Below are 21,507 nucleotides of genomic sequence, written 5' to 3' on the forward strand. Positions count from 1 at the left end.
TTGATTTTCTTAATTCCAGGACTCCTTTGTCAAAAATCCTGGTTTATAACATGTTCTAGTACAAATTGTGCTCTTAGGCTGCCAAGAACTAATAGTTCAACCTGGAAAATAGAAGAATAGGGCTGTTCTTTGAAGAGATGATGCTAGAGGATGTACAATTACATGGAATCAGGAAAGATGGTTTTTGTGCTGCTTTGTACCCTTTTTGCTAATGCAGTGCTCAGTGATACGGAGACGAGTGAAAACGAAAAATGCATTTTAAAACTGATGCTAAAGAAGCAGTTGTAAAGCTCTGGTGAGGGCGGTGTTTTTGTTCTGGGTGTGCAGTGCCTAGCACCCTCAGGCCCTGATCCATGACAGATTATACCACAATAAAAAGAAATAGATAATTTTATACAATCCACTTAACCTGTGGAGTTTGCTGCCTATTGACTGTCTCTCACCAGCATAGGATTTGGTTGAAAAATAGGTATTGGTAGATGTTTTAGATGAATACAAGTGTTTATTTCTAAGTTGCTCCAGTAAAGTCCAAGACTCTTATTCTCCTTTGCCGTTTATAAACTCATTCTTTTGCTTGAGACTAGTAGTGATGAGGTTATGAATTTAGTTAGGTTCACACAGGGGTTAGAGATGACCATGTGGCTAAAAGGAACATCCACAGTTGAATGAAATGAGATTAATAGATTCCAGAAGGGACCATTATGATCCCCTAGGCTTGTAGGGATAACATATTAATGTATTGAAAATGATTCCTCCAAATGGAAGTGACTCCCCATAATTTGTTCCCCACAACTTAGTGTTTAGATTTATTATTAATTCTTCTTCTTCTTATTATTATTATTATTTGTTAAGATTGTTAAATGTTTAGATTTATTATTATTATTATTGTCCCTTTAGAATATAATATATTAGGTCATGTAACTTAGAACTGTTAAAAATATAATCCTAACTGTTAAGAATATAATCCTATGTAACCAGAAACAGGCCCCCCCGCGCTCCAGGGCATACTCAAGCTTGTGCAAGGGGCTGCTTGAAATTGACATTGCAGAGATACATTGTAACAATGCATTGTCAAGCCACTAATTCTGCTATGGGAGCCAAGCCCTGTAATTGACTTAAGGGCATTGTTACTTAATTGAGGCCTGTTCTCTTTAAAACATTGTAACTTTATTCAGCACTCAGAGAATGTTTTAAGCAATACCACCCAGAAACTTTCTGTAACTACAACTTTTATTATTATACAAAATACTGTATGAATGTATGAGAGAGTGCTTGGATGATGAGTGAATGGTTCTGAGAGGTGCCAGCCTGAGAATACAGCAACAAAGGGCTGAAGAAGGCGTCAGGTGCCAGTGCAACCAAAAGGTGTCAAGTGGAGAAACTGGAGGTCCACCCGATGAGATCACTGATGAGCACCTGGCAGCCACCCTGGAGACATCAGCATGATACAGCAATTTCCATAGACTGGCATAGGAAGAAATTCCTATAAGAACTGGACTAAAAAACTATGGAATCAGAGTCCAAGGTTCTGCTGCCAGCCTACCAGGAGCTTCAGATGCGCATCTGATCAGGACTTCGCTCCCCACTACCATCACTTGTGTACAGAGTACCTGGCCAGTATCCTGTCACAAGCAACTTCCAGGCTGGTAACTATACACAGAACTTGAATGAATGGATGTATGAATGAATGGTTTATATATATATATAAGTGTATAAGGGTTAAGTAGTGTTAGGAATAAGTAGTTAAACAACGTTGTTTGCTTCTATCTTTTCTTTATTTTTTATTATTATCTTTACAATAAATGTGGCTTTTTGCCTTATCCCCCTCATAAGATCCTGCTTGCTTTTATTTGGTACAACAGGCTGACCTATATGTCACAGGCCATAGAATGTCCCCACCTTAGCTTCTTGATATAAAAATATAAGTGGTGTAACCCTTATCCGTCATGCCTGTCTTGTATTATGTGTGCAAGAGATTGCTAAGATTAATGGCTTTGTGTAAAAGAAAATGGGTTTTCACACAACAGGTGGCACTCGTTGCTGGACGAGGTCAGGTGCCTGAAATTTTTTCAAAAGCTTCATAACTTGATCATCCTTATTTGTGGCTCCCTAAGAGAAGGGACACTGGCTAGGACCCCAGAGTCACACAACAAGCTCTGTTGCCATTTGGAGAGCCCAGGGAATGCTGGCTCGCAGCCCGCTCCTTGTGGTCTCTCCTCATCCTCCACAACCCTTGAGAGAGGCTAGTAGGGATGGGCAGAAATTATTTGTCAAAAAGCATCTTCCAGTGGAAAAACTAACTTGTTGTGTCAAACTTTTTGAGGAAATGGATCTATTTTGACAGGTCTCATTGGGTAGGTTTCACAGGCCTAAAATGCTGAGACTCACCCCAGAATAACCAATAGCCCAGAGGTTAAAGCACTCACATGGGACATCCAAAGGCTTGCTCTGAATCAGGTACAGCAGGCACTTGCCTAAGGCTCTCTCAGATGAGTGCCCTAACCTATAGACTATTGGCTCTCCTGGGGTGGGTCTCCTGCTTTATTTCATGAAAAATTTCAAAAGGTTTTTGTTCTAGAGTGGAATGAAAACAAATGATGAAATAGCTAGGGGTTTTTGAGAGAGAATTCTTGTTTTCCTGCCAGCACTCATGGCAGGATATCAGGCTTTTCTTGGATCAATGACCTAATCGTGGTAAATCATGTGTTGCTATACAGATGTAACACTACATGCACACTACCGGAGTCCTGCCCTGAGGGCAGGGGACTGTATTCAATGACGTCTCGAGGTCCCTTACAGTTCTAGTGTTCTATAATTCTACTCTCTAGTAGTCTTGCTAAAACACTGAATGAAGTTAAAGATTGGCATTTTTTTTCCTCCCCAACATGAGTGAGAATCAGGCCCATACACTGGAACACCACTTTTATTCCTCTCTGGCCATGGAAACAAAGTTTAAATGTGTAGATTTAACTCCCTTCCATTGTCAGTTATGTAAAGTGGCCTTAATTGGGCTGTAAATAGTTTAGAAATATCAAAATGTGTCTTTTATTTTTCAGATCTTCCTTATCTGACAAACACCTTTCTACTTCCCCTTTTGTATCCCCATAAATATTTTTTAAACTTGCAAAGCTTGACTTGTTTCAAACAGAGCACAATTATATCTTTGCCCTTTATCTTCAACAGACTTGTTCATCCTTTATCTTCCATCTGCAAGGAATTGAGGATTCATTTTGTTATAGGGGCTTGAAATTGTACTCATAAAGATCAGTAAAGTGTGGTAGTGGTCTTGTATAAACTTCAAACAAAACCAGAATGGATGCACTGTTTTAATTACTGTCTTTTCTAGTAAAAACAAAGGGGAGTTGGTGACCGTGTAAACAATGTTCTTAAACAGAGGTGACAAACGTGTGTGTGGGGGGGGGGGGGGGGGGGGGGGGGGGGGGGGAAGCTAGCAATATAGGATATGAATTACAAGCAATTTTCATAGAATCATAGAACACTAGAACTGGAAGGGACCTCGAAGTCATCGAGTCCAGTCCCCTGCCCTCATGGCAGGACCCAGTACTGTCTAGACCATCCCTGATAGATGTCTATCTAACCTGCTCTTAAATATCTCCAGAGATGGAGATTCCATAACCTCCCTAGGCAGCTTATTCTAGTGTTTAGGAAAAACTTTCTAACTGTCAGGGTGGTTAATGTCCAACCTAAACCTCCCTTCCTGCAGTTTAAGCCCACTGCTTCTTGTCCTATCCTCAGAGGCCAAGGAGAACAACTTTTCTCCCTCCTCCTTGTGATACCCTTTTAGATACCTGAAAACCGCTATCATGTCCCTTCTCAGTCTTCTCCTTTCCAAACTAAAGAAGCCCAGTTCTTTCAGTCTTCCTTCATAGGTCATGTTCTCTAGACCTTTAATCATTCTTGTTGCTCTTCTCTGGACCTTCTCCAAATCTTTCTTGAAATGTGGTACCCAAAACTGGACACACTACTCCAGTTGAGGCCTAATCAGCACAGAGTACAGCACAGTAAAAGAATGACTTCTCATGTCTTGCTCACAACACTCCTGTTAACGCATACCAGAATCATGCTTGCTTTTTTTTTTTTTTTTTTTTTTTTTTTTTTCCCAACAGCATCACACTGTTTACTCATATTTAGTTTGTGGTCCACTATGACTCCAAGATCCCTTTCTGCAGTACTCCTTCCTAGACAGTCACTTCCCATTCTGTAAATGTGAGATTTATTGATTGTTTCTTAAGTGAAGCACTTTGCATTTGTCCTTATTAAATAGGATGAAATTTAACTCAGACCATTTCTCCAGTTTGTCCAGATCATTGAATTATGACCCTGTCCTCCAAAGCAGTTGCAACCCCTCCCAGCTTCGTATCGTCTGAAAACTTAATAAGCATATGCCAATATCTAAATAATCGATGAAGATATTGAACGGAACCGGTCCCAAAACAGACCCCTGTAGATCCCCACTTGTTATGCCCTTCCAGCAGGACTGTGAACCATTAATAACTACTCTCTCAGAAGGGTTATCCAGCCAGTTATGCACCCACCTTATAGTAGCCCCATCTAAGTTGTATTTGCTTAGTTTATTGATAAGAATGTAATGTGAGACAGTATCAAATGCCTTACTAAAGTTTAGGTACGTCCACCACTTTTCTCTTATCCACAAGACTCATTATCCTATCAAAGAAAGCTATCAGATTTGCTGGACATGATTTGTTCTTTACAAATCCATGCTGGCTGTTGCCTATCACCTTATTATCTTCCAAGTGTTTGCAGATGAACTCCTTAATTACTTGCTCCATTATCTTTCCTGGCACAGAATGTAAACTGACTGGTCTGTAGTTTCCTGGGTTGCTCTTATTTCCCTTTTATAGATGTGCACTATATTTGCCCTCTTCCAGTCTTCTGGAAACTCTCCTGTCTCCCATGACTTTTCAAAGATGATAGCTAAAGGATCAGATACCTTCTAGGATTCTAGGATGCATTTCATCAGGTCCTGGTGACTTGCAGACATCTAACTTTTCTAGGTGATTTTTAACTTGTTCTTTTTTACTTTGTTCTAAACCTACCCCCTTCCCACTAGCATTCACTATGTTAGGCATTCCTTCATCATCAGACTTCTTGGTTGAAGACTGAAACAAAGAAGTCATTAAGCACCACTGCCACTTCCAAGTTTCCTGTTACTGTTTCTCCCTTCTCACTGAGCAGTGAGCCTACCCTGTCCTAGGTCTTCCTCTTGCTTCTAATATATTTATAGAAAGTCTTATTTCCCTTTGTAGCTAGTTTGAGCTCCTTTTGTGCCTTTGCCTTTCTAATCTTGCCCCTGTATACCTGTATTATTTGCTTATATAGAAATTTGTCTCTAGTTTCCACTTTTTATGAGACTCCTTTTTTAATTTTAGATCATGTAAGATTTTGTGTGTGTGAGAGAATGAGTCTTTGTAGTACAGGGATTATAAACAGACCTCCTGGTATCTGATTCAGTATGTGCTACTATTTTAGCAGGACTGAGACTTTTCATATAGAAACCCATTGTTTCTGACTTCTCATGTAGAAACCCGGGAAGAATAGGCAGGGAAGAAAAGGAGGAGGAGTTGCACTGTATATAAGAGAGCCGTATGATTGCTCAGAGCTTCAGTATATAGAGGGAGAAAAGCCTGTTGAGAGTCTACGGGTTAAGTTTAGAGGTGGAAGCAACAGGGGTGATGATGTGGTTGGTGTCTGCTAGAGACCTCCAGATCAGGTGGATGGGGTAGACGAGGCTTTCTTCAGACAACTGAGAGATGCTTCCAGATCACAGGCCCTGGTGCTCATGGGGGACTTCAATCACCCTGTCATGTGTTGGGAGACCAATACAGCAGTACACAGACAATCCAGGAAGTTTTTGGAGAATGTTGGGGATAACTTATTGGTACAAGTGCTGAAGGAACTGACTAGGAGCCATGTGCAACTTGACCTGCTGCTCGCAAACAGGGATGAACGAGTAGGGGAAGTAGATGTGGGTGGCAACCTGGGAAGCAGTGATCATGAGATGGTAGATTTCAGGATCCTGACAAAAGGAAGAAGCAAAATGCACACCTTGGACTTGAAAAAAGCAGACTTTGACTACCTCAGAGAACTGATGGGCAGGATTCCCTGGGATGCTAACATGAAGGGGAAAGGAGTCCAGGAGAGCTGGCAGTATTTTAAAGAAGCCTTATTAAAGGCACAGGAAGAAACCATCCCTATGCTCAGTAAGAAAAGCAAATGTGGTAGGCCACCAGATTGGCTTACAGGGGAAATCCTTGGTGAGCTTAACACACAAAAAGGAAGCTTATAAGAAGTAGAAACTTGGACAGATGACTGGGAAGGAGTCTAAATATATTGCTCGAGAATGCAGGGGAGTTATCAGGAAGGCCAAAGCACAGTTGGAATTGCAGCTAGCAAAGGATGTGTAGGGTAAAAGAGGTTTCTACAGGCATGGTAGCAATAAGAGGGTGATCAGAGAGGGAGTGGGGCCCTTGCTGGATGAGGGAGGTTACCTAGTGACAGATGATGTGGGAAGTACTCAATGCTTTCTTTGCCTCTGTCTTCACAGACAAGGTCAGCTCCCAGACAAATGCACTAGGCAAATCCGTATGGGAAGGAGGTGGGCAGCCCTTGGTGGAGAAAGAATAGTTTAAGAACTATAGAGGAAAACTAGATATACATAAATCCATGGATCCGGATTTAATGCATCCGAGGGTGCTGAGGGAGTTGGCAAATATTATTGCAGGTCCTTTGGTCATTCTTTGAAAACTCATGGAGATTGGGAGAGACCCCAGATGATAGGAAAAAGGCAAATGTAATGCCCATCTTTTAAAAAGGGAAGAAGGACAATCTAGGGTACTCTAAACCAGTCAGTCTTACCTCAGTCCCTGGAAAAATCATGGAGGGGATCCTCAAGGAATCCATTTTGAAGCACTTGGAAGAGGGGAAAGCGATCAGGAATAGTCAACATGGATTCATGAAGGGCAAGTCATGCCTGACCAACTTATTAGCTTCTGTGATGAGGTAACTGGCTTTGTGGATATGGGAAAGTCAGTGGATGTGATATACCTTGACTTTAGCAAGGCTTTTGATACGGTCTCCCACAATATTCTTGCCAGCAAGTTATGGAAGTATGGATTGGATAAATGGACTGTAAGATGGATAGAAAGATGGCTAGACTGTCGGGCTCAACTGGCAGTGATCAATGACTCAATGTCAGATTGGTGGTCAGTTTCTAGTGGAGTGCCCCAAGGATCTGTTCTAGGACCGGTTTTGTTCAACATCTTTATTAATGAGCTGGATGAGGGGATGATTGCACCTTCAGCAAGTTTGTGGATTATACTAATCTAGGGGGGAGGTAGATACACTGGAGGGCAGGGGTAGGGTCCAGAGTGACCTAGACAGATTAGTGGATTGTGCTGAAAGAAATCTGATGAGGTTCAGCAAGGACAAGTGTAGAGTCCTGCACTTGGGACGGAAGAATCCCAAGTATTGTTACAGGCTGGGGACCAAATGGCTAAGTAGCAGTTCTGTAGAAAAGGACCTGAGGATTACAGTGGATGAGAAGCTGGATATGAGTCAACAGTGTGCCCTTGTAGCCAAGAGGGCTAATGGAATATTAGGTGGCATTAGGAGGAGCATTGCCAGCAGATCTAGAGAAGTGATTATTCCCCTTTATTTGGCACTGGTGAGGCCACATCTGGACTGTTGCGTCCACTTCTGGGCCCCCCGCTATAGAAAGGATGTGGACGCAAAGGAGAGTGTCCAGCAGAGGGCAACAAAAATGATTAGGAGGCTGGAGCACAAGACCTATGAGGAGAGGCTGAGGGATTTGGGCTTATTTAATCTGCAGAAGAGAAGAGTGAGGGGGGATTTGATAGCAGCCTTCAGCTTCCTGAAGGGAGGTTCCAAAGACGATGGAGAGAGGCTGTTCTGCCATCTGTCACTACTGAGAACAAGGCGCAATGGTCTCAAGTTACAGTGGGAAAGGTCTAGCTTGGATATTAGGAAAAACTATTTACCTAGGATGGTGGGGAAGCACTGGGATGGGTTCCCTAAGGAGTTGGTGGAATCTCCATCCCTAGAGTGTTCTTTAAATCTCGGCTTCACAAAGTCCTGGCTGGGATGATTTAGTTGGGATTGGTCCTGGTTTGGGGAGGGGGCTGGACTTGATGACTCCTTAGGTCTCTTCCAACCCTAGGATTCTATGATTGTTATATGAGGTAATATAATTGTGGAACATGGGCCATGATAAGCTGCTAGTGGGAGAGAATCTAGACTTCGAGGCAGTGAGAAGGAACCTGGCAGCTCTTCTGTACTGATACGTTTATGCCAGCTGCTCATGGTCCTATTCCCTCAGAATGACTGGACTTCTAGGATTGGCTTCAAGTTTAGGGTGGCCTGTGCCACCAAGGAGGTAAGTAGGTAGTCAATTCACTGGTAAGTCTAGGCGCTTGCGTTTCAAGGGTAGGGAGAAGCAGGAGCTATGCTGGGCGGCGGTGACTTAAAAGCCAGTTTCCCCCTAGGACCATCTCTGCGGTGCTGCCTACCCCCTTCCTGCACTGCTGCCTCTTAGGTGAATACAAGTTGGGAGGCTGCCATGAAGGAACTCAAAATAGGAAAATGAAGGGAGAAGACATTTTTTGGGGTGGCTTCCCCTGCTACAAGCTCTTTGGTTTTGGGTTTCCATGACCAGCTGTTTGAAGTGCAGGGAAGCGGCATAGTGTATGCTCATATGCAGGAAGGAATTGGTCAGTTGCCGGTAAAGGATCTGACACAGCATCCTGATGCCTATTGTTCCTGACTTACACTCACTGTGTGATATGGGGGCGAGTCTCAGCCTCTCTGAGCTTCAGCATCCACAACCAGAAGGGGATGAGACACATGTGGGGGATATTTTAGAAGCATGAACTCATCTCTGCAGAAGAGCAGAGAGTGATACCCCATTTTATTGATCTTCCACTGCTGAAGAAACCTTTTACACGGAGATGATTGCGGCGGTGAGTGCAACTGGGCAAACTGGTGGAAACCGTGTTAGAGAACTCGGACTGTATGTTACAACAGAGTCTTGTAGAAAAAGTAAATTGGGTTTATTTACTCTATTTAAAAAAGGTTTATTTACCCTTTCCAATAGTACAATAGGTCACCAGGAGAAACAAATAGCAACAAATTTACTATAAACAAGAGGAAACACTTTCACACATGCATAAATAATCTGTAGAACTCCTTGTTGTAGCATGATGTGAAGGCCAAAAGTATAGCTAGGTGTAAAAGATAACTGGGTAAGTTGATGGAAGAAAGCTCTTTGCCAGGATGGTCATCAGAGGTGCAACCCCATGCTCAAGGCAGCCCTAAACCTCTGATGACCAGAAGCTGGGAGGGGAAGACAGGGAAGGATTACTTTATCTGCCCTGGTACTGGCTGGTGTTGGTGATAGGAAATGTGCTAGAGGGGGACTGCTGGTCTGACCCACTATTGCAGTTCTAATGTCCTAAGACAGAGGGTGGTGTTACTCCAGTGGAGTTGAACTAAAAGGATACCACGAGATTCAATAGCCAGAGTGATTCTCAGGGGAGCAGCGGGGGAAGGAGGGATCTGAGAGATGCAGAGACTGTAGCCAGAGTGAGTAGGGTTGCCAGGTGTCCGGTATTCACCCAGACAGTCTGGTATTTTTGGCTCCTGCCTGATTAAAAAATTCAGAGAATACTGGACACCTGAGATGTCTGGTATTCTCTGAATCTTTTTTTTCCCTGGCCCGGAGGAGAAAATGCCGGGTACCTGGCAACCCTACAAACATTCAGCACCCGGCCTCCCTCCCCAACCCTCCTTTGGCCCCCAACACCCTCAGTCCCCCAACCCCAGCCCTCATGCTTACCTGGTTCGCAAGGCTGCTGGCACAAAATGGCTGCTGGCCAAAAGACCTCTGTTAGGGTATGTCTACACTACAACGTTAATTTGAACTAACGCGTCTAGAACTAAAAACTAGTTCGAATTAGCGTTTTGCTTAAGGATGGCCGGAAGCAGTGCCGGCAGGGCATCAGAGGAGGACTTAGAGCGTGGAGATGCTGTCTCAGGCTAGCCGAGGGCTGCGCTTAAAGGGTCCCGACCCCCACCCCGGACAGACAGTTCTAAGGGGTGCCCCACTTGCAAAGCAGTCCTGGCTTGGAGTGCCGGAGTACCCACACTGGGCACATCACACCACTCGGCCATCAGACCAGCTGCACTTGCCGCAGGCTGCCATCTGGGGAGAGGGGGCAATCAGGGGGCTGCAGGAAAGCTTCCACCCCCAGAAGCCCGCAGAGCCAGCCCAGTCCTCCCCATCGGGGGCTCGTACCCCATTCCTCCCTCACCTCCTTCCACTTACCCTTCCTTAGCCCCCCTTCTTATTGATGTACAAAATAAAGATAACGTTTCTTCCAACATTGACTCTGTCTTTATTGAACAAAACTGGGGGAGACTGGGAAAAGGAGGTGGGAGAGGGGAAGAGAAAGGCTGGGAGAGGGGAGGGCAACTAACATGATCAGGGGTTGGGAACAGGTCCCAGATGAAGAGAGGCTACAGAGACTGGGACTGTTCAGCTTAGAAAAGAGGAGATGGAGTGGGGACAGGATAGAGGTCTCTAAAAGCAGGGGTTGGGTGGAGAGGGTGCATTCAGAAAAGTTCTTCATGAGTTCCCATAATAGAAGGACTAGAGGACACCAAAGGAAAGGAATGGGTAGCAGGCTTGAAACTAGTAAGAGAAAGTTGTTGTTCTTGACAAAGCAAATAGTTAACCTGTGGAACTCCTTGCTGCAGGAGGCTGTGAAGGCTACAACTAGAACAGAGTTTAAAGGGAAGTGAGATCAAGTCATGGAGGTTGGGTCCATGGAGTGGTATTAGCCAGGGGGTAGGAGTGGTGTCCCTGCCCAAGGTTTGTGGAAGGCTGGAGAGGGATGGCACGAGACAAATGGCTTGGTCACTGTCTTCGGTCCATCCCCTCCAGGGTCCCTAGGGTTGGCCGCTGTCGGCAGACAGGCTACTGGGCTAGATGGACCTTTGGTCTGATCCAGGACGGCCATTGTAAGCTCAGGGCTCAGGGTCGGGGGTCTCAGTGGACCCCCTTGATTTTCATGCACACCTGCTCCTGGGTGGCCAGGCTGGCAGCTCTCCTGCCCTAGACGGCCACTTTCCTGTGCCTAGTGCGGAGATCGTGGACAAGGTCCACGATCTCCGCACTAGCCCAGGAAGGTGCCCGCCTTTTGCGGTCCCGGGCAAGCTCCCAGGAGCCGCCAGCCTGGTCCCGGGAAGAGGGGGAGGGCTGGGGGACATCGGGTGGGTGGCTCAAGCCGTGCCAGGTGCAGGGTCTGCTGGCTGGGTGCTGGCAGGCTTGCACCTGGCACGGGCACCATAGCCAGCCCGTGCCCCTTTAAGGGCTCCGGGGCCGGGAGGGGGGCATAGAGTTTCCCTGGTGTTGGCCAGAGTGGCCACCAGGGAAACCTGGGGAGGGCTAGCCTCCCACTAGTTCGAATTAAGGGGCTACACACCCCTTAATTCGAACTAGTAAGTTCGAACTAGGCTTAGTCCTCGTAGAATGAGGTTTTCCTAGTTCGAACTAAGCGCTCCGCTAGTTCGATTCAAATTCGAACTAGCGGAGCGCTAGTGTAGCGGCTATGAATGTTAGTTCGAAATAACGTCCGTTAGTTCGAACTAACATTGTAGTGTAGACATACCCTTAGTGCTTAACTGCTCCCGTTCCTATCCCTGCATTTAAAGGGGCATGCTATTTTAATGCTTTCTCCTCCCCCCCCCCCCCGTAACAGAATTCCGCCCCCTCCCAACAGAATTTTTTCTTAGTGGTTTTTTTTTTTGGGGGGGGGGGGGGAGGTCGGGGTGTTTGGTATTTTTGTCTCAACCATCTGGCAACCCTAAGAGTGAGGAGGTTCAAGAAGTATTTTTAGGCCTCAGACTTGCTATATAGGCCAGATCCTTCAAGCCTCTCTTACAAGCAGCTGCAGTGAAACCAGTGAGGCATGAAATGTTGAAGCCTCTCGCTAAATCCAGAGCCCATTAAACTAGCTTGTATACCATCCACTCGAAAGATGAGACTATGGGTGTGAGAAGAATCATAGAAAAGATAGGACTGGAAGGGACAGGCAAGGAACTTAAGTTACGTGAGATTAAATGACTTGCGCAAGGGCACAGAAGACTGGCTCATCTAGGAAAAGAAGCCAGCACCTCAACTGCAAGAGCAGTGCTACTCTTGCAGGAAGAAGAGCCAGCAAGATTTGGCCCAGGATGTTTTTAAACATAAATACCTGATGGAAAACGATAGGTCCTCAGTGGAACGGTCCCGTGTGCTGTGTTCACCTTTCGAATTGCTTGAGTGTGATACGTGGTAGTCTGTCTTGCAAGCAGAAAACAAAGAGCACAGATAGTAAAAAGGGCATTGGCCACCTTTAAATCTTTTGCGATTCCAAGCTGGAACAGATTGCCTGCATTTATTCCGAAGAAAGTTAAGCCCACACTTTTACAGAATGCCCTCTGAGGGTGCCCAAAATGGGATGCTTTGGGGAACTTTTTTTTTAAAATTTTCTCCAGAGGTGTTGAGCTTATGCTGATGTAAGCAGGAATTGTGCTCGTTTTGTTTTTAACTTGGTCACAAAACCCAACACAATCACAGGCTATTTTTTTTTAAATGTTGATGGCCACATCCTTCTACCTACCGTTTTCCTTTGTATCATTTAACATAATCTGTGCTACTTGTAGATTGTTTTGCCTGCTGAGACCAGCCAGTTTTATGCAAGATGTATTAATATCTGATTAATTAATGTATTAATATCTGATAGACGGTTTGGTAAAGGATGATTAAGGATCTGGCTACTTTTTTCTGCCTGTCAAGAAAGTAACTGTAATGCATGAGGTTGTTACCATGGAAATGCCACAGCTGGATTAAGATCACCAGCTGAACAGCAAGTTATTAAGCACCCTGGTCAGCTGCTTTAAACTAGTGTTTTGCTGAGAGGTGGCTGCAATTTACATAAGGTATAAAAATAGTGGAATATTATTGAGTCTCTAACCACCCCAATCTAGGTTATGAAGCAACATCACAGCCTCTATAATCCAGTTGCATTTCAGAGAGGAATTAGCCTAGGAGCTGGGCTTCATTGACATGGTGGCTTTAAAAAGAAAACCTCACTTCCAATGTCTGTCAACTTGACTGGTGACTTTACCAGCAGGGAAACTTATTTTCTTCCATTGATTGTTCCATTTGAGTCTAAAAGTCAACACACGTTGTAGGAATTGCTCCTAATTTAGCAATGTATTTTCAGTGTCCTTTGAAATTCAGGATTCTGTTGATTGCCTTTTGGGGGGAGAAGGGGGCGCTCTTCTGATAAGATGTTAGAAGCAGAGGTGATCTGTGTCTTGAAAAATGAGGCCTGTGTGGGCCCATAATCAGTCATTGCCTCGGCAAGATTCTCCAGATTGTTTTGTCTGCAGGCAGCAGAACTCCCTCCTCCTCTTGCTACCTTCTCCCCATATCCTGACCCTGACTTGGTGGGAGGGAACACTGCTTGACTGGTGTCAGCTGGAGATTGTGTGGCAAATAGATTGCAAGATCCAGATGGAGAAGTCTGTGGAAAGGTCTCATGCGGAGGATAGGAAAATGCAGAATCGCCACAATCTAATCTCCTGTTTTGAATAACTGTCCAGTAATCTGGGTGAGAGTTAAATCTGTACCCTCGAGACTGAAGATGTTGTGTGAGCCATGCAGTCAGCCCTCGCCCTTTCTCCTAACCCATGCCCAGAAAATAAAGCATAAAAGTGTTACTTTGTGCTTCTGTGGTGCATGTTCTCTGAACCTCAGAGCCCTCTGCAAACATTAAACCTCCCCTCCCCCGCTGGGGAGTTTGCATTTTGGAAAACTGAAGCTCATCAGGGCTAAGTGGCAGAGTTTGGGAATAGTATGCAGACAGAGCCTTGAATCCCAGACTCCTGCGTTAACCACGAAACGTTCAGTCCTACAGAGCACAGCCTGCAGCACAGGCTCTGAGATGGAGCTGGCCGTGTGGAATGCACAATAAATAAGACCATATGGTTAAGGTTTCTGCACGCTAACAGGTTTGTCCTCTGTAGCTTGGTGGTGTTCATGTCAACCTGCTGTGCTTCAGTAGAGCAGATCAGAGTGTCTGGAGTGAAGTAGTAGATTGAAGACTCATGAGTATTGATGTGGAAAGGCCATTTTTCTGGGTTAGTGCATCTGTACTTCCATCACTGGCACAAGAACAAAGTTGCCTATTGCTGTAAGGGGCATAAAGTTTAGTTACCTTGTGAGTCCCCAGATATGACCAGACAGTCGGAAACCAGCACTTTTCCAGAGAATACAGAGTTCTATACTTGAGCTACAGTGAAACTTTTTTTAAAATCTTGTTTGTGCAGCAAAGCTGATTTCTGTCCAGAGACATCTCTCAAATAAAGATAACTTTGATTAGTGGTGGAAGGATTCAATTCAAGTCTAGATTTGGCACCATTTCTCTGTGTGTCCACTCTCCACTTGCACTTTGGCTATTGACATTGTGGTTCTAGAATGATTTGGGATCAATTTTAATGCAGGTGAGTTCAGCCATTGCATAGAAACATACAAAGAACAATCTCCAAAAAGTACAAGTCTTTCCCATTTGTCTGGAGACCTTTCACTTGAATTCTGTGCATTATTGTGTACTCTCGGGATTCCTCAACACCTTAGGGACAGCCCTATGTCTTGACAACCCTGTGTTCCCATGACCTTTGGTGCACCTTACAGGCCTTTAACAACTTCAGAGCACCTCTGGTGAGTCTGTAGTAAAACCTCCATTGGTGTTAGTGGCAGGAGAGTCTGCCCGCCCCAGAGGTCGTATCACTTAAATGTTTGGCTCTCAAACTAGAACTGGGTCACTGAAGGAATCCAGTCAGTGCCCAGAATATCGGGCCCTCTTTTCTTTATTGCTACCAGCTGTGTTGGGAGGGGGTAAGAGTCGATTGACTTGATCTAGTGAATTTTTAAATTCAGCTCAAAAGAGCCATCACTGGTATCTAATACACCTGCTTATCTGTGTTTGTCATGCAGGAGTCCGAGTCAGAAAACAAGCTGGACGGAGAGACAGCGTCAGACAGTGAAAGCAAGTCAGAGTTTGGAGGGGCCCCTCCTGCACCCACCTCAGATGACACCCCCGAGGTCCTAAACAGGGCCCTCTCCAACTTGTCTTCAAGGTAGCATTGAATAAAACTCCGCTGCTTCCGGGGCTCCCAGCAAATTGGTAGCACTTCCCCCTCTTTACTGACCCAACCAAGGCTGGGTGGGTGTTCTGTCCTGTCAGTAGATGGTGAGAGCAGCAACAGATTCATGGGTAACTGGTCGGGCTGCTGTTGGTGTGTCCTTCTCTCTGCCTCTGGAGAGAGGTTTGGGCAGCAGGCTGAGGTAGTGTGCTGTTGAGCTTGCTTTCTTTTGGCAGGATTTTCATGTGGTCCTGTTTCAGCAGATTGAGGGAGCACTGGTTGACAGATTTTTTTGGTGTGGGTGGGTGGGTGGGGAAAGGGGGGGCATGGCCTAGTAGACTGAGGGAGTTTGAACCCCAGCTTTGCCATTCCTGTGAGATCTGGGGCTACCTACATTTGTGTCTATAAAATGGGCATCGTACTCATACATGGGCTTGCCTGGTCTGAGCTCGTTTTATAGCACTGTGTATTCCTGCTTGCTATCTGCCACCTTCATCTAGCGCTTCCTCGCGCAAACAAATCTTCAGCGCTTTCCGATTTGTCCCCCGGCATGGAACTCCCTTCCTGAGCTTACCCACGTGGCCCTAGCTAACCCTGTCTGCATTCGAGTCTGCATTCTTCTCCGCACCAGATCGGGGTTAATGGAAGGGCATGAAATTCTCCCCCAGCCCTTCCCCCCCAGGATAAACTGCAGTTTCCTGCCTCCGCCTCTCACCAGCAGGCTGTGCAGAAGAGATAAGTGCATCTCTCGTGGCTTTCCTGATAGCCCCCTTGTTTTCATTGCCTTGTCTGACACTGCCTTTTTTTCCCTCCCCCTGTGATCTAGATGGAAGAACTGGTGGGTGAGAGGCATCCTCACACTGGCCATGATTGCATTCTTCTTCATCATCATCTACTTGGGACCCATGGTTTTAATGATGATTGTAAGTGCTGTTTTAAACCACTTCATTCAAGGGCCGTTATGGGTGAATGGTCGTCAGAAACCTAGACAGCTGAGAGAGTTAATGGGCAGAGTTCCCTCTAAGATTTTCCATCCATGAGCAAAGTGACTTGTGCACCAGTATAGAGGTCATGTGCGCTTGTTTGGACGTGCCACCAGGCACTCAAGTTATTAACAAATATCTTATAAACCTCTCTTTTCCCTTTGCTGCCATGTCTCCCACCCTCCCCTCGCCCAACCTGCTCCTCTGGTGCCTGCTGCCCCCCGCCCTTCCCCCTCCTCTGCTGTCCTGGCTCCTGCCCTTCTCACTCCCCTCAGCCCTTTGGGACCTGCCCCTCCCCGTCCTCTCTGACCCCTGCACCCACCCTTCTCTTCCCCCTGTGCCTACCCCTTCTCTAGCCCCTTCCCCATCTCCTCTCCTATTGTCTGCCTCTACTCACCTGCCCTGCCTCTCTCCTCTGCCCTCTGGTGCCCGTCCCTCCCTCCAGTCCCTTCCCCGTGTCTGCCCGTCTGCTTCGCCCCCACAATCCCGCCTTCCTGGTGCCCACCCCTCTTTCCCTGACACCCACTCCTCCCCTTCCTTCTCTCAGCAACAGCTTGTCCCCTTCCTTCTCTCACCTCCACTGTGCCTTCCCCCTCCTCTCCCCCTTTCCCCTTACTTTCTCCTCTTGGCCCCCTGGCATTTGTCTCTTTTTTTCCAACCTGCCCCTTGGTGCCTTCCTCTTTCTTCTTCTGCCCTGACTCCCTCCTCTCCCCTTCCTTTCCTCTCTCCCACCTTCCTCTTAGTTTTCCCCCTGCCCCTTCCCTCACTTTCTGCCTTCCTGACACCTGCACTCTCTCTAGCCCCCTGGTGCCAGGGCCAGAAGCCACCATGCAGCCCTGGCTCCAGCTGCTCCCGGGCAGGACCGCGTAGCAGGCAGCTATTCCATGTGCTGGAGCCGGGGCTGCAGTGCTATTTTTAGTGCCCAGGCCCTGGCCCAGGAGCAGCTGCACTGTGGCCCGGCTCCCATCCTGGCACACAGGGCAGCTGCCCACCCCATGGCCCTATCCCGGGAGCAGTATGAAAAACAGCATTGCGGCCCCAGCTCCTGTCCCAGCACGTGGGATGCGGCTGCATGGTGGGCGGCTGCCCCATGTGCCAGGACTGGAGCCGGGACCGCAGTACAGCTGCTCCTGGGCTGGGGCCGTGATGCTATTTTTAGTATCGTGGCCCAGGTTCCAGTTCCGGCAGCCACCATGTGGTCCACCCTGGCCATAGGTCCAACGCTGGCACAGGGTTGAAGCTGTTCCTGGGGTGAGGCAGCTGCCCCCCATGCAGCCCCTCCCTGGAGTAGCTGAGCAGCCACTGCATGGCTCTGTTAAGGAGGTGGGTGGGACTCAGATTGCTGGTGCGTTCCCGCACTGGTGCGCACTGTAGAGGGAACTATGTTAGTGGGTGATGGAGCCTTTTGCCTCTTGGCTCCCAGTGCTCATCTAGCCCTGCTCAGCCATAGCCGAAAGCTGCCAGATTGCTCAATGGACCTACTGGGAATAAGGTTCCTTGTCACAATTACTATTTAATTGGTGCCTTCTTGGAGGAATCCTTCCGTTTCCTTTGCTGCTGTTACAGCTCAGGCGTGTGGGTGGAGACCGAATCTACCTGAGTGATTGTCTGCCATTGAGCACCCACACTGTGTGTCATGCAGGTTGGCTCTGCCTCAGGAATCACTCTGTTTAGAGCCAGTATGTGTCCAGGATTTTCAGCTCATGCTATAGAGGTGCATGCTTCTAGATCCAGAGGTTCCAGGTCCAGTCCCTGCTGTGGGCAGCCCTCCCGTCAGCCTCATTGTGTTTGGAAAGCCTGTACCAACTACAGTGTAGCTGCGCCCTGCTGTGCATGTTCCCTACCACGGGTGGTGAAGGGCCAGTTCTCTAGAACACGTGGGATTGACAGGGACTGTTGTTACTCAGTGCCAGGGAGGAGGGGGTTGTCTCTCCAGAACAAACCTGAACTCTTGATAGAAAACCCAGTTTCTTGAAGTGTTTGTCCACTTTTGAGGAGTCCAACCCCGGGCGGTGCAGGGAGTAGAGCTAGAAATGTGCTTTGCCTGGCCGGGAAATCTGCTAGTTCTGGTTGTAAGCAGGTTGAATGAGTGAACAACTTCTCAGCTGAAGAGAGATCCCCTAATGTGAGCGTTGAGCAGGGTGAGGTCATTTGCAAGACAGGAGAAGTTTTCTCCTGGGGCTCCTTTAAGGGTCATTCGAGGGCTCCCACTCTTGATATGCACTTAGCATCTCACTGCAGATTATCTGGTCCAGGTTTAGTTTGTTTATGAATGACACTGCTGCTTCATGTGTGTTTTGCAGGTGATGTGTGTCCAGATCAAGTGTTTCCATGAGATTATCGATATTGGCTACAAAGTCTATCACTCCTATGAACTGCCCTGGTTCAGGACACTCAGTTGGTAAGCAGAACAGCTGCTGCATTCTTCATTGTTCTCCTTAACACTAATGTGATCCTTCACAATGCGCAAGCTGCCTTTCAGTGAGTGCTTCTGAATCACTGGGCGCCTTGCTGATGGGCTGCCTGCTGACAATGGGCGTGTTTTGCAATAATTCGAAATGTTCCATTGCTTCCCTGTTGCGAGCCAGGTCTGACTTGCAGTGTGCAGGCCGGGTGGTGGTGTAGGCTGTTTCCGATTGACACTGCGAATAAACATTTGATGTGTGGTTCCAGTCACATTGCTCATGCTAAGGGTGTAAGGAGCCACTTGGCTATCTACCCCTGAAATGTATTTGTGCATGGGGATAAAACTGAATTGGCGGCACCCATCATCTTTTGATGTAAGATCTGGCCTGCCACAGTGAAGAGTGGGGGGGGGGGGGGTTGCTCTCTCCAGTAGCTAGGAACTGGAGTAAACTGTTAAGCAGTGCCCCCTAAAGGCAAGAGTTCCTAAGCACCATAATACTAACCAAAACTGCACAGGGCTAATACCACAGCATAGGCACTTGCAGAGTGGAGCAATGGTTTCTACTAGGGCAGTCAGGCGATTCAAAAATTTAACCGTGATTAATCGCATGCAACTCCCCTTTGAATTGCTGCTACGGTGTTTCAAAGGGGAAGCACTTCATGGACCCCGGGATCAGCTGGGAACTCCAGCTGATCCTGGACTTCATGCAGTGCTGCCCCTTGGAAGCACCAGGACAGCATTTCCAAGGGGCAGTGCAAGGTGGAGCCTGGGGTCAGCTGGAGTTCCCGGCTGACCCCAGGCTCAATGCAGCGCTGCCCCTTTAAGGCACTGGAGCAGCACTTCAAAGAAGCTCCTCCTTGCAAAGCTTTGCAACAGGGGAGCCAGGGATCAGCTGGAGTCTCCAGCTGATCCCTGGCTCCGCTTGTGCTGCCCCTTTGAAGTGTCGTTTTGGTGCTTTAAAGGGTCATAGAATCATTGAGCTGGAAGAGACCTCAGGAGGTCATCGAGTCCAGCCTCCTGCCCAAGGCAGGACCAATCCCAACTAAATCAACCCAGCCAGGGCTTTGTCAAGCCGAGACTTAAAAACCTCTAGGGATGGAGACTCCACCCTGTCCCTAGGGAACCCATCCCAGTGCTTCACCGCCCTTCTAATATCCACCCTAGACCTCCCCCACTGCAACTTGAGACCTTTGCTCCTTGTTCTGCCATCCGTCACTACTGTGAACAGCCTTTCTCCATCCTCTTTGGAACCCCCCTTCAGGAAGCTGAAGGCTGCTATCAAATCCCCCCTCACTTCTCTTGTGCAGACTAAACAAACCAAAATCCCTCATTCTCTCCTCATAGGTCATGTGCTCCAGCCCCCTAATCATTTTGGTTGCCCTCAGCTGAACCCTCTCCAGTACGTCCACATCCTTTCTATAGTGGGGGGCCCAGAACTGGGCGCAATACTCCAGATGTGGCCTCACCAGAGCCAAATAAAGGGGAGTAATCACGTCTCTAGATCTGCTGGCCATGCTCCTCCAAATGCACCCTAACATGCCATTAGTCATCTTGGCTACAAGGGCACCCTGTTGACTCATATCCAGCTCGTTAGGAGCCAGGAATCGGCTGGAAACTCTAGCTGATCCCCGGCTGTGTTGCAAAGCCCCTTTGAAGTGCCAGAGCAGCATTAATGCCTGCGGTTAATGCATTAATTTTTTTAACCGTAAATCCTGTCCTGTGTTAATCGCAAGCATTAACGCAGGTCAGTTGACAGTCCTAGTATCTACATAAAGTTGTAGTGGTTTGATCCAAAGAGATGTGAATACTTGATTTGTCTTCCCCACTTGCAGTAAGGTTCCTTCACTCTGCCTGTGCCATCTTAGTGTAGATCTGAAGCAGGCCCTCCCCCTCTCCTTGTGTTGTGAATGGGGGTGAATTGTCTGCAGATTTGAGTAGAAATCATCATTCTATAGCCCAGTATGTGAACCCCAGCACACAGTGTAGCTATTGCGATCTGATAATTACTCTTACAGGCTTCTCTACCGTCACAGTGTCTGTAGATTCCTATTAAAGGGAATGTGCCTCTGTTCGCAGGTACTTTCTGCTGTGCGTAAACTACTTTTTCTATGGCGAGACAGTAACGGATTACTTTTTCACCCTGGTTCAGAGAGAGGAGCCCTTGAGAATTCTCAGCAAATACCATCGCTTCATTTCCTTCGCCCTCTACTTAACAGGTAACTTTACTTTGGTTCCACCCATTAACACTTCTGCTGTTGCAGGATTTTAGCATGGGATATGTCATCAGCCTCTTGATATAGAACTTTTTTCCCCTGCAGGCACATAGGGCTCCAATATATGAAATGTCCAGTGTTCCCTGTATGCTGAGCGCTTGGGTGGCCACCCAGGAGAGATTCAAATGCTGCTTAGCGGAGTGCCCACAGCTGGCAACGTGTGTCTACTGGTGGTGCATGTCTGCACGTGCCTTGGTGCACATAAGACAATTTATTTTGCACATGGATGGGGGGATAAAAATGGAACATTGGAAGTGTGTCCTTAGTGGATTACAAATGAGGGACTGCTTGATCTTGGGCCTCTTAGTGCCTCTGCTCCTCGCCAGTAGAAGGGCAATACTAGCAATTTGCCCTCTCATAGCTTGTGAGCTGCTTGGTTCTATAGGGGTGGGGAGCCTTGTATCTAAGGTGGAAGTGGCTTTAGCCTGGCCATGAAAGACAGCCTACAAAATAGGGAGTAAGTGGTTTGAGAGCAGCAGTGTTGTTGCCAGCTGTGGGCGCTCTGCTAATCAGCTGGGTGGCATTTGAATCTCTCCTGGATGGCCGCCCAGGCACTTAGTGTTTTTTGTTTTCTCGTCTGATTTACTGAGGGAAA

General features: G+C 47.1%; 1 protein-coding gene across 2 annotated transcripts in view; it reads left to right on the forward strand.

Annotated features, from left to right (window-relative positions):
- The window catches only part of CDS2 (CDP-diacylglycerol synthase 2), a 58,682-nt gene that overhangs the window by 17,396 nt on the left and 19,779 nt on the right, over positions 1-21,507 (forward strand). For both annotated transcript variants that reach the window (XM_075911025.1, XM_075911024.1), the window contains exons 2-5: positions 15,101-15,243; positions 16,076-16,172; positions 18,536-18,633; positions 20,716-20,855. In XM_075911025.1, the coding sequence (XP_075767140.1) occupies positions 15,101-15,243; positions 16,076-16,172; positions 18,536-18,633; positions 20,716-20,855 (478 nt within the window). The remainder of the gene's footprint in view (positions 1-15,100; positions 15,244-16,075; positions 16,173-18,535; positions 18,634-20,715; positions 20,856-21,507) is intronic.

This window comes from Pelodiscus sinensis, chromosome 28, assembly GCF_049634645.1.
Source record: "Pelodiscus sinensis isolate JC-2024 chromosome 28, ASM4963464v1, whole genome shotgun sequence".
Taxonomy (NCBI): Eukaryota; Metazoa; Chordata; order Testudines; family Trionychidae; genus Pelodiscus; species Pelodiscus sinensis.